Genomic DNA, 12,150 nt, shown 5'->3' on the forward strand with positions numbered 1-12,150 from the left:
TGCACGGGTCACAGACCTGGCCCTGGTGTGGACAAGTGCTCCCTGGCAGGGGAGAAACAGGCTCAGAGGGGCCCTGGGCTCCTGGGTGGGCACTGGGTGAGGACCCTGCTCTGGCCCCTGTGACACCCCTCACATAGCCTGCTGTGGTCCTGGGGGGCTTCTCTTCAGGGAGGAGGAGGGCCAAGGCCCATGTCCAGGAGGTGTCTGGGTGCAGGTGCTCGGAGGAAGGGTGCAGAAGCAGCAATCATCACCACCTCCTGCCCCTCCTTCCTGCCGTCGGCCTCCCGGGCCCCTGGCCCTCACCCTTGCCCAGCTGGGTGCTGCTGAGAATGGGCGGGGCGGGCCTTGCCCTCCACGGAGCTGTGCTGCACGCTGGCCCTGTGTGAGGCGGTCTGCCGGCCCTGCCCTCTTGGTGGAGGTCTGTGGACGGCTGTCCCTCCCTTTTCTTGATAATGGAGGCCCACCACCCCCTCAGGAGCCCAAGGTGGTGGAGGTGAGGCTGTGCAGGGGCCAGACGGGGTGGTGAAGCCCTCCCTGGCTGGGTGACCCCTTCACCTCTCTGTGCCTGTTCCCTCACCTGAGTGGGACCTGGAGGGGAGATGGCAGCAAGCCCACGCAGCACTGCCCGGTGCCTGTGGTGCTCATCAGAGTCCATGGGACCCTCAGCCCTGTCCCCTGGGCCAGATGGACCACAAGTGGCAGGGACTTGACCCAGATTCCTAGCCTGAAGCTGCATCTTAGTGCAGAGCTTCTCAAGTTAGGGCCCCTCCTCCCCAGAGGAGTAGGGTCCTTGTTCAAAACGTTCACTCCTGGGCCCTCCTCAGACCCAGGGAGCCACTGTCCAGGGTGGGGCCTGGGCGTCTGCACACGTCAGCACTAGGGGCAGGGTGGGAGGCTCTACCCTCCCCCTCTCAAGCTGAAAATCTCCCACTTCCTGGGCCAGAACGAAGGGCCATGCCTGAGCCTCCTTCAGCCTGGTCCAGCAGGCAGAGGGCTGAAGTCCCCATGTTGTCCACAGGCCCTGCTACGGTGTCTGGCAGACAGAGAGGCAGTTGGGGAGGCCTCCAGGAGGAGGGGCCCGCCTGGGAAGGGCAAGACTCCCTGCCACCTGGGTCTTCTGCACCTCCAGGACCTTCCAGCACCTGCTGCTCCTTGACTCTGCTCTGTCCAGTGTCCTTCCCCTATGCCACTGGACCCTGAAGGGCCATGACTCTGAGCCTGAAGGCCTGTGGGTGTCCTTCAGGCTCCTGAAGTGACTCAGGGCAGCTAGGGAAGTCCTGCTCAGCCTCCAGAACTGATGGCCGCCAGGGCAGAGTGACCCCTGGGATGGCTGTGCCTGGCAGGCAGGGCCCAGGCTAGGAAGTCCCATGGGGTGACCGGGAGGGAGAGTGTGGATTCAAGGGCTTTATTCACAACGGTTGTTATGGCTTCGCTTGTTTTAAAAACAAACACAAATAAACCACCAGCCTCCCTCAGGTGGACACCGGGCTGGAAGGACCCCTGGAGGGATGACCCTGGGCTTGAGCACAGCCGTCGGTGGTGGCCACTGGTGGCTTGCCAGCAGCTGTGTTCCAGCCTGTGGGCAATAGGTAAAAGACTTTCAAGTCAAGATTGGAACTTGAAAGAGGCTTCAAATTGGAGGATTTCACGTTTAAAGACTCGTGGCTTGGCGGGAGCTGAGAAGGGGGCTCCCCTCCGCTCCCTGTGGTCTGCCTGATGGTGGTCTTCCACAGCTGGCCCCCAGTCCCCATGCAGAGTTGCTCCAGTCATGAGACCTTCCACAGGGGGCTGCCGAGACTGGACAGCATTTGAGACTGATGCTGCAGCTGACCAGGACCCAGGCCACCCCAGCTCTGACAATGCCTCTGTGCAGGTTCTAATGGGCCCTAGTACTCATGCTGCCCGTCAGAAATGGCTGCGACACATGGGACACATTGAGAATGAGGTCCTTTACTGCCCCCTCTGGAAAAACTGTCCAAATAAAGACACAAGCCTGAGACGGACGCAGGGTGGACGGCACCCTGGGGGGTGGTGTGCAGGTACAGTGCACGGCCTGCACACCCATCCCGGTGGGCCTGAGCCCTTGGGAGAGAAAGTGCTGTGTTTGCAGCTCCCTCCATCAAATGTGGGCAGTGGAGGGCAGGAGGCTGCAGGGCCCATGCCAGGCCCCATGCCAGGCTCCACGCCAGGCTCCAGGCTCCTGGGGCCTCAGGGTTTCACCTGGGGCCTTGGCTTCGTAGCAGGAGGTCAGGATTCATTCCAGCGGCTACCACCTGTAAACGTGCTGTGGTGCGGAGAGGCCCGAGCAGGGCGTGGGCAGAGGGGCTCAAGCCCCTCCTCAGCTTTCCTCTCGCTCTGGGCTGTCTGTGCCACCATGTTGAGTGACTCCCAAGCCTCTAGACTCCAGGAGGCCTCTCTGGTGGATGGGCCTGGCAATCTCTGCCAGCAGCAGGTGAGTCTGTGGGCGCTGTCCAGGAAGCCCCCGACGACACCTTGGCTGGGGCCTAGGCCAAGGCCAGTGCACACCAGGCCTCCTGGTGTAGGGCACCACTGAGGCCTGCCTGGGGGCCCAGGGATGTGGAGGAGAAGGCAAAGTCTTCAGGCTCAAACTTGAATTCCAAGTGGCCGGGGGTCAGGGGGCCATCCACCTGGCCAGGGGCCTGCAGGGAGGAGGGCTGTGTGAGAACCCAGGAGCAGCCTGGCCTTCCTGCATCAGGAGCCCCCACTATGGACGGCTTCCCTGAGGGGCCCTCGGCTCCCTGAACGGGGTTGGGATCCCTCCTGAGGTTCGCTCTCGGTAAGGCATGTGACATGCAGGGCTCTGTGCCCACGGACACTTCCTGATGACTGAGGCTGACCACATGCCCAGCTGAGCTCTGGGGGGAGGCCCTTGGGGGTTCTGGTGGAACTCTGAGAAGGGGTACGGACCAGTTCTGGGCACCCCTCCCCACTCTGTCCTGCATACCTGGGAGGTGACGTTGGGCTCGGCACCCATTGGGGACACCAGGCTTGGCTCTGGTTTCAAAGTGGCAGCCAAGATCTCCGTGTTGGGGGCAGCAGTTGGGGAGGCTGTGGCATTCACTGCGGATCCTAGGTGGGGGAGGAGGAGCACTTACAGAAGGTGCCAGATCTGGCCAGGCTGCTTCTCCTGTCTGGGCCAGAGAGGTGCATCCTGCCCTGGCTTGGCCCCATTGCCGGGCTGGTCATCCACCCTGCGCCTCCTGGAGCCAGTCCTTGGGGAGTCCCTCCCTTGGGAAGATGGCGCTTGGACCAAACATACACACTGCTGGTAGGAGCCGGGCTCGGGGCTGGGCTGGGCTCCTTGGCATGGGGCCCTCCCCACGCACCTGGGCAGCCTCCCCACGCACCTGGGCAGCCCCTGGTCTTAGCAGTGTTCTTCGGCTTCCGTTTGCGAGTCTGGATACTTTCCTTTTTCATGGCCAGTGGCCGAGGCACCTGGTAGGGACAACAAGGGTGGGCACAGCCGCCTCCCTCGTCTAGGCCCACAGCCCCTTGCTCCTGGACGGCGGGCGCTGGCCAGTGTTCAAGCTCTGTTTGGCCACCTGCACCTTGGGCCTGTGTCTTTCCCCCACGCAGGGTGAGCAGGCAGTGCTGGAGCCTGGTTCCAACCTCGGAGGGCCATTGGGGCCACCCTGCCTGTTTCCTCCCAGCTCCCCAGCAGAGGCCAGGCTGCCCGTCGGGCACACTCACCCCGTGCAGCTTCATGTAGAGGCCACAGGCGTTGCACACGGGCTCGCCCTCTGTGTTCCGCCGCCACAGCGTGGTGTTGGTCGTGTGGCAATTGGTGCAGCAGAGGCCAGCACGGCGGGACGAGGACTGGGGACAGAGAAGCTGATGTGAGCCTTGCCAGGGGCAGCAGGACTCATGCCCTGGAAGGGTGTCAACTGGAGCAAGTGGAGGCCCCGTGGAGCCTCTGCTGTGCTTGTGGCTTGGGGGTCACTTCTGCAGGCCTGTCCCCTCAGATGCTGTGCCCTGCTGCTTCTCTCCTGCCTGACTCAGCTCCGTGTTTGCGTGGAGTCTTGTCCCTGGAGCCTGGGAGCCACAGGAGCGCCTCTGCTTGATGCCCTTCCCAAACCCCACAGCAGAGCTTCCCAGCCGCCTGCTCCAGACCTTGTCCACTCCTGGCCCTGATCTTGGATGATGCCCCTGACCATGTCCACCCCCTTCCCCCAGTTCAAACTGCTCCACTTGGTCTGGGTCCCTGGCCCTTCTCTCCAGGACTATGGGGATGCCTTGCAGGGTCCAGACTACAGAGTGGTGCCTTGGGGCACAGGGACAGAGTCCACCAGGACAAAGCCATGCCCCTCTGTATGCTCCTGCCCAGGACCAAGCCAGAGAACCACTAAGTGAGAGAGCAAACTCGCCTGCGTCAGAGGAGCAGCACGGCGACCTCAGCGTCCCCTTCCCCACCCCTCACACCTCAGGAAGAGGGCAAGGGCCAAGCCAGCCGGCCTCACAGACCACCTCCTGCCCTGGAGGACAGCCTAGGAGTGGGACAGGGGATTGTCTAAAGCCCAAGCGCCAGCTTTCCCCAAATCCTCAGGTATGGAACTGCCCTCCCTCCCCATGGCACCCTGCTGCAAGCAGCTGCCAGGCCCTGAGAATTCTACCCCTGTGTTCTCTGGGCCTCTGTGTCCAGGCAGGCCTTGAGCCCAGTCTCCATGGTGGAAAGGTAAGGAGGGGGCAGGTCAGGAGACCAGCCTCAGGGCCACAGCTCATCTGGCTGGGGAGACTGAGGAAGAGCATCCATTCCCAGGCCCGTGGCCTCCACACCCTGGCTGCTGGGCTGATGCCCAGCCACTTGGGAGTCACCAACGGTCTCCCCGGGAGCACCCTGGGGATGAGGCTTGTGGCTCATTTCCCTGGAGTGGAGGGAGCTGGTACCACCCTGGAAGGGAGGCAGGGCCCATGGTCCTGGGTGGTGGCAACTCCACGGCAGGAGCACTAGCCCCAGTCAGCCGGACCCCAGCCAGTCTCCAGGGGAAGCCTCCCTTGTACCACCTCTGGGGGCAGGAACTTGGACATTCCCTCTGCCCTTCCAGAGCCCACTGTCCAGACAGAGGCCCAGGATGCTGAGCACTCCATCCATGCATCCTGCCCTCCCCAGGGGGCAGCCCTGACCTTGGCACCTCCTGCAGAGCTGCAGCTCTGAGCAGAACCCAGGGTCCTAGCCACGGGACAGTGAGTGCTCTGTGCAGCTGGGTCCCCTGCTGCCCCCGGAGTGTAAGCACTTGAGCGTTTGTTGATCTGAAGTCCCCAGTAACTGGTGGTCCTGCTCCTTACCTGGCACCACCCCAGGCCCCACTGCAGCCCACTCTGCTGTCCCTTCAGACCAGGGAGCCATGGCCTGAGGCACTCTCCCCGTTGAACCAGCTGGCACACTGGGCACTAGACCCACTCGCCCCTTGCCACAGGCACAGGCGTACACAGGGCCCCCAGCTGCCAGGGATGCACCCTGGGGGGCCGGGAGCTGCCTCAGGTGTGGAAGGTGAGGAGACACAGTGGCCGGCTCAGACTGTGTGTGTGCAGCGGGGACATCTGAAGCCAGGTTTGAATATCTGGACAGTGACCATGACCATGTTTTTACTTTTATAAAAAATTAATAGGAAAAAAGAAAAGAATGACCTCAAAAAGAATTTTGAAGTGCTTCCTCATTCACCTTCTCCAGCTTCAGACTGCCTGTGCCCCGAGGGGAGGCTGAGGGTCCAGGAGGGGCGGGGGACTGGGTGCAGAGTGCCTCCTTTCACTGCACACTTCGGGGACACACCCCCAGTGCTGCCCTTGTCCTGCTCTGGTGTCCCCACCGCCACCACACCTGCACCGAGGCCCTCAGCCTGCACCTGTCTCTCCTCACTGTCCAGACAGCCAGGCCTGGCCACGTGCAGGCACCCGCTGCCAGGTCTCTCTTGGCTGCAGTTTGGTTCTTTGGTCTGTTCTTTTCCAAAGAACTTGAGCTTCCAAGCCCGCTCACCATAACCAGGACGGCTGAGTGACAGGCTCTGTGTGCACCTGAGACTTCCAAACAAGTCAGTGTGGGCCGCAGGGCAGAGCGGGGCGGCCAGGCAAGACTCCGGACCCCCGCTTGCTCTGCAGGGGAACACTCTGGAAGGTGAACGTGCAGGCCACAGTGTCCTGCACTATAGAGCAGCCTCCTCTGAGGCCAGAGCCCCGGCTACCCAAGACAGAGAAGGGGACAGCCAGAATCAGAGCCTGGGGAGGGCCAGGGCCTGAGCAGCCCCTCTTAGAGAAGACACAATGGACACTGACCTGGGAAAAGTCAGCTCCCTTGCTGGCTGAGGGCAAACTGACTCAGGGACACGAGTCTCCAGGGGCTGAGCAGGAAGGAGCGGGCTTGGGAGTATCAGAGGTGTAGACCTGCCCAGGCCAGGTGTACCTGCCAACAAAGGACGCTCAGCCCACCTGACTGGCTCCTTCTTGGAGCTGGTGCTGGAGTTGGCCTTGGGCTGTGGGTCTGCTGTCCTCTCTGACCCTGGCTGCTGGGCTCTGGCTTGTGTGGAGCTCAGAGGGCCCAGACCATGTCCATGCACATGGAGGCCAGACTCTGGTGGGGACGTGGGTGTGACAGGTGTGTACTGCAGATGAGGAGGCAGGTGGACTGGGGCCATTGTGACCGCTCCCCTTGCTTGTCCACCATGACAGAAGCCTAGGTTGGAGGCGCTAATGCACCCAGAAAAGCACACAAAGGACCACAGAGTTAGGGCTCCTGCCGGCGGGGATGGTGGCTGCTTTCCTGTAATCTTGATGATACTTCTAAGGTGACTGTACTCCTTTAGAAGAGGTCATGGGGCTGGGTGGTGGCTCTGAGGTAGAGTGCTCGCCTAGCACGTGTGAGGCCCTGGGTTCAATCTTCAGCACCACATAAAAATTAATAAATAAAATAAAGGTATTGTGCCCAACTACAACCAAAACATAAATTAAAAAATAATAATAAAATAAAAGAGGATTGGGACAAATTTCTCCAGGGGGGGCCTCACCTGGGACATCAGTTCTGGCCATACTCAAGGGGCTTGTGAGGTACAATTGGGGGGCTGTGGGGCAAATCTGGAGTGACCAGCCAGCCCATGGCCAGGAGCCACCTGGTCAGCTCTGGTAGCAGAGCCCTGAGTCCCTGGGTGTCCATGCTCTGCCCAGCTCTTCAGGATCAGCCAGTCGTGGTGCTCAACTCTGCACCATGGGCTGGGAACCCTAAAGCAGGTCAGGAGAGGTCCCCAGGGTCCTCCTGGGGGAGAGATGGGCAGTAGAGGGGGCCCCTGAAGGTCCTATTTGGCACACACTTCCTGGACATGTTCTATGCTCAGGTTGGGATAGGCCTGGAGTGACCATACTGTTCCTACCATCCAAGGCCCGTGGCCTTAGAGAAGGGGGCAGGCAGGTAACTAGAGACCTGCGGCCTCTCAGGAGGCATCTGCCAAGCTTATCACCCATTCTCCCAGGCCAGGAGACAGGCCTCACATCCCCAGGCCAGCCAAGGGTTGGGGTTGGGGTTGGGGTCCACGCCACCCACATCAACCGTCTGCTATGTACAATGTGAACAGGGCGGCTCCAGATTCATTCCCCACTTCTTGGGTTGGCTTTTTTTTGGTCTTTGGGTTTTGGAACTGGGGATCAAACCCAGGGCTTCACGCATGCAAGGCAAGTGCCTTTCCACTGAGCCACATCCCAGCCCATTCTTCACTCCTTAGGTGTGTCCTGGTGCCCAGTTCAGGGCCTGGCATGTGGAAGGTGGACACAGCCCGAGGAGCAGACTGGCCTGATACCCGGGGAAGACTGTGACCTGAGGGGCTGGGGTGCAGTCCCACCACAGGACCTGCTCCTACCTGCCACCTCCCCACCCTGTTCTCAGTTTCCCCGTCAGCAAAGCCCGTACGGAGTTCAGACCAGACCAGCCACGTTTGTGGGGAGGGGGAAGGACTCTCTGGAGAAAGGGCTTAGAGGACACTGTGGGGGCCTCTGAGGTGGCCCTCCCCAGCATCGAAGTGGAGACCTGAAGTTCCCAAGCCCTAGCCAGCTGAGAGGAAGAGAAGCAGGCTGCCCAGGGGCCACCACACCTCCTCTCCTGCCTCCCAGACCTCAAGTGGGCTGCCCCTGTGCGGGGCTCAGGTTCACACACAGCTGCCCACCCTGAAGGGCCAGTGCTGAATGGCACTGCAGGCCCGACAGGCCAGCACCAGTGGATGGCCCTGTGCGGGGCTCACACTGTTAGGCAGAAGGGCTTGGTGCCCCAGGGACACCCCTGCTCAGACCTGAGCCCTGCAGGGGCCATGTGCCTCATCAGCTTTGGATAACCTGAATGCCTTGTCAACACCCCAAACTCTCATTGTAAACGTGACCTTAAAAGGTTTGCCTGTGACATGCTGAAGAGTGAAGCCCCTCCACACCTCCACATCTCTGTCCAGCTTCTGGTGAGCCAGCCCTGCCATGGCTCTCACACCAACTCCCAACTCATCACACATCAGGGGAACAGAAGGGAAATGAGCTTTGCCCAGCAGGAACAGGCTGAGGCCGGGCTTCCGGGAGGCTCCCCAAAGGCACAGCCCCCCAGAACCTCCCATTTAGGGTTTCGATGTCCCCCACATAAGCACCTACTCTGCGGACACCTCCCCCAGCCCCATCCCTGGAAGGCCACCCTGAGCTTGGCTGGCCTGGCTGCAGGCTGAGGCCCCAGGGCCCACTGGGCCCACAGCACTCTGGTCTGCCCACTCAGGGCAGAGCTTGTCTTCAAAACTGGGTCCTTCCTGAATGGCGGCCCATCGGGTGGCTCACATCTAGTGCCCATCCCAACAGGAGCTAAGCAGCCAGGCTGGGCAGACACTGGGCCCCGGGCTGCCAGCCAGTATCCCATTAGGAGTCGGGCTTGGTCCCTGCCTCTTCCTCCACTAGGGGTCCTTGAGGAGATGAGCTGGCCTCACCACGTCTGGGCTTCGGGGGGTTGCCTGACTGCTGGGAGCATTTCGGGAGCCAAACCGCCCAGCAGCCGATCCTGGCCCTTCTGGCCCTTCCCCCGCCGCGCAGCCCACACTCACCAGGCGCTTCTGGGGCCGAACAAGCGGCCGGTTGACACCGTTCATCTTGTGGTAGAGGCCGCAGGCGTTACACAGGTAGTGGCCCGTGCCGTCTCGGCGCCACAGCGGAGTGGAAAGGGCGCCGCAGTTGACGCACTCTCTGCCCTCGCCGGGGAACTCCTCCAAGAAGTCGGACGCTACGGGAAGAAGCGGCTGAGGGCTGTGGGCCGGCGCCTCTGCCCTGCCCCCAGCCCGAGGGCTTCTGCAGGACCCCTCCTCCCTTTGTCGTGCCTTAATTCTATTCTACTAAACCAATTATTTATATGCCTTGTCTCGTTTCATTTTTTAATTTTTAATCGTCACACGGTGAAATTCATTAGGGTGGTTTTTATAAGGCGGAAGTGTGAATAAACCAAACCTTAGGGCGGACACCTGGGGCGGGTCCCTCTTTGAACCAGGGTCCAGTGCCAGCGTCTGCATTTGTGACCTGCTTGGGAAGCAGGAGCTTCAGCACCCGAAGGGGAGGCAGATGAAGGGGCATTAGCCGGGTGCAAGGGGCGTCGCTCCCAGGGGACCCGCTATCCCCTGGCCGCCTCTCTGCGAAGGGGGTCGACCCCAGGGGATGTGGGTTGAGAGGCTCAGCGAGATCGCGAGATCCTTCAGGGGCGCAGAGGGCCTGGAAACTTTGGTGTGGTCACAATCACTGTCCTCCCTTGGAAGGCCGGGCTGCGCGGCGGCGTCTCCGGCATGGGCGGGGGTGGAGGGCTCCCAGGTCCCCTCCAGGCCCGGCCAGGCGCCGGCGACGCGCGGGCGGCGGGGGCGCCGGGTGGGGGCGGGGCGGGGATCAATCATCGCCCGGCCGGGGGTGGGCGCCAGGCGCTGGGCTGCGCTGGGCTGCGCTGGGCGCCGGGGCCAGAGCCCGCTTCCTGCGCTCGGGGGCGGGGGCCAAAAGGCGGCTGGAGTAGGGCGGCGTTGCCTCCAGTTCCCCGGAGGGGTAGCTCAGAGGGGGTCTGGGGTTGCAAGCACAGAGGCGTGGCCTTCGGTTTTCGGCTGCGCGGGGCAAAAATGTGTGCTGCCGAGTATACTCAGAAACCGGGTGAGCGATTGCCCGCTTCACAGGCCTAGAATTCGATTGTCCGAATTTATGCTCCAGGGAAGGATCGAAACCAGGGTTCAAATTAGAATGCAAACATTCTACGACAGAGAGGACGAATGTGGCGACTTACTTAAATGAACGGATATTTTGAACTTTATAAAAATCATTGCCAAACTTTTCAAAAAATATTTAAAACGTAGTCTCGAAATTGGCACGACCTAGAATGCTGTCTTGGGTTCGGATAAATGAGTGGCAGAAATTTATGTACTTTCTTATTATCATATTAAAAAAGAATTCTGTATACAAGGTTTTCTTCGAGGGTAGGTGAGGCACGGTATTCCCCGGAGATTTACAAGCCCCAGGACGTCTGGGCTGATCGCTCTAGTAGACCTGTCCCTGATTGTGTGTGTGTGTGTGTGTGTGTGTGTGTGTAGCATTTCTCAGGGTACGGGCTTACCCGGGTTCGGCGAGCACCCACGTCAATGGAGCCGCTCCCGAGCCCCGCACTCACCGAAAGTGGCCCTGCTGCCTGGGAGGCCAGCCGGGCGGCTCTGCAGGCCGTGCAGTACGCTGCCATCGAAGGGTCCCGCGGTCCAAGACTGGGCCACGTCCGGGCTCACGTAGGTGGGGTAAGTTGTGGGATATGAGGCGCTCACTGGCCGCCCAAGCGAGGTGGTGTACTGATCGCGAGCCAGAAGTGTGCCCTGGTAGACGCCATCGTCCCGGCTCCCAGCGCTGCTGCGGCTGCAAGGTCCGGGGGGACTGTGCGCGAATGGAAAGGCGGTGGCCCCCGGCGGTTGCGCGGCCGGTGGGTGCGGGCTACCAGAACCAAAGGTCGAGGAGTCCGCGGCGGCCGCCTGCGCCCAGCCCGGGTGCGCAGGGAGCGCTGAGGGCTGTGGGCCCGCTTCGCACGCCGGCAGGTAAGACAGCATGGAAGGTACGCGCGCCTGCGGCACGAACATCGGGGATCCTGCGCCCGCAGCGTGCAGAAAGGCTCCCGAGTCGGCGTAGGTGGCCTGGCCGGGGCTCGGAGCCAGTGCCAAGCTCTGGTACATCTCCCCGGGAGCGGTCCCGACCTGCAGGAAACGAGGACCAGTATCGAGTTCACGGCCGCTGGGCACCCTCTGTCATCGCCCGCGCTTGTGCCGGGCAGGTGCTGTCGCTCAGACCGTTCACCCAACTCCTAGGCCAGGGAGGATCCCGGGCAGGTCTCAGGATCCTCGGGGAGGAACAACGAAGGCGGAATGGCCCCCAGCCCTGCCCCGCATCCCCGGTGCATTCCTAACGCGGAGCTCACCTCCTCCTCTGTCTGGACCAGATAGGGCTCTGGGGTGGGCTCAGTGGGGGCTGGGAAGGACCGGCCCGGACGTCAGCCAGCGCAGGGCCTCCGGAGCCGGGCCCCACAGCTCTGAGAGAGATCGACGGACTGGGGCGGGGCGCGCAAAGGCAGGCCCTTCTGGAGCACTCACCGGCGGACAGGAGGGCAGGAGGGCGCGGTGCTTGCCGAGCGTCGGCTACCGGCTGCCTGGAGACTGGGATCCTCGGCCCAGAGTGGCCTCTGCAGGGAACCCCGGACGCTCGGGCCGCCCCTCCGCCCCGTCCCGCCCAGCCCCTGCTGCGCCGCCCCTTCCCTCTCGGCGCCCGCCCCTCCCTCCCCACGGGGTCAGCGCTGGGGCTCTGGCCGCAGTACCACGTGACCCGAGCAAGCCCAGCTCGCTGGATTCGGCAACCGAGAGGCACCAGACACTCACAGCTGAGCCCCAACAAATGAAGGGGACGCCATCGTGTCTCGTGTTCGGTGGGGCAGCGAGAGCCAAGAGCAGAGACTTGTTTAAATTTTGTTCATAGAATTTACTGGTCCCAGCCCTCCTTGCCTGCTTGGGGATCCTGTTCAAGGCTGGTGGCTGAGTGCCTGGTGGTTGAGCCCGGGATCCCGGCCGGAACGATGGATGCTTCCGCGGTGCTGGAGCCGGGTTGCGCCCCTGTACTCCTGGGGCGGTGCAGGGATCC

At 62.0% G+C, this 12,150-nt stretch overlaps 1 protein-coding gene across 1 annotated transcript; it reads right to left on the reverse strand.

Annotated features, from left to right (window-relative positions):
- Window positions 1–1,934: 1,934 nt before the first annotated feature.
- Gata5 (GATA binding protein 5) lies at window positions 1,935–11,690 on the reverse strand. Its single transcript, XM_046433548.1, has 7 exons — window positions 11,610–11,690; window positions 10,652–11,216; window positions 9,066–9,241; window positions 3,712–3,837; window positions 3,369–3,456; window positions 2,966–3,090; window positions 1,935–2,660 (listed from the first exon to the last, which is right to left on the reverse strand). Exons 2-7 carry the CDS (start codon window positions 11,193–11,195, stop codon window positions 2,505–2,507), a joined length of 1,215 nt encoding a protein of 404 aa, XP_046289504.1. The 5' UTR covers window positions 11,196–11,216; window positions 11,610–11,690; the 3' UTR covers window positions 1,935–2,504.
- Between the last annotated feature and the right edge of the window lie 460 nt (window positions 11,691–12,150).

Source organism: Marmota monax, unplaced genomic scaffold (genome assembly GCF_021218885.2).
Source record: "Marmota monax isolate L192 unplaced genomic scaffold, Marmota_monax_Labrador192_F-V1.1 WCK01_AAM20220418_F8-fsc00014, whole genome shotgun sequence".
NCBI classification, from domain to species: domain Eukaryota; kingdom Metazoa; phylum Chordata; class Mammalia; order Rodentia; family Sciuridae; genus Marmota; species Marmota monax.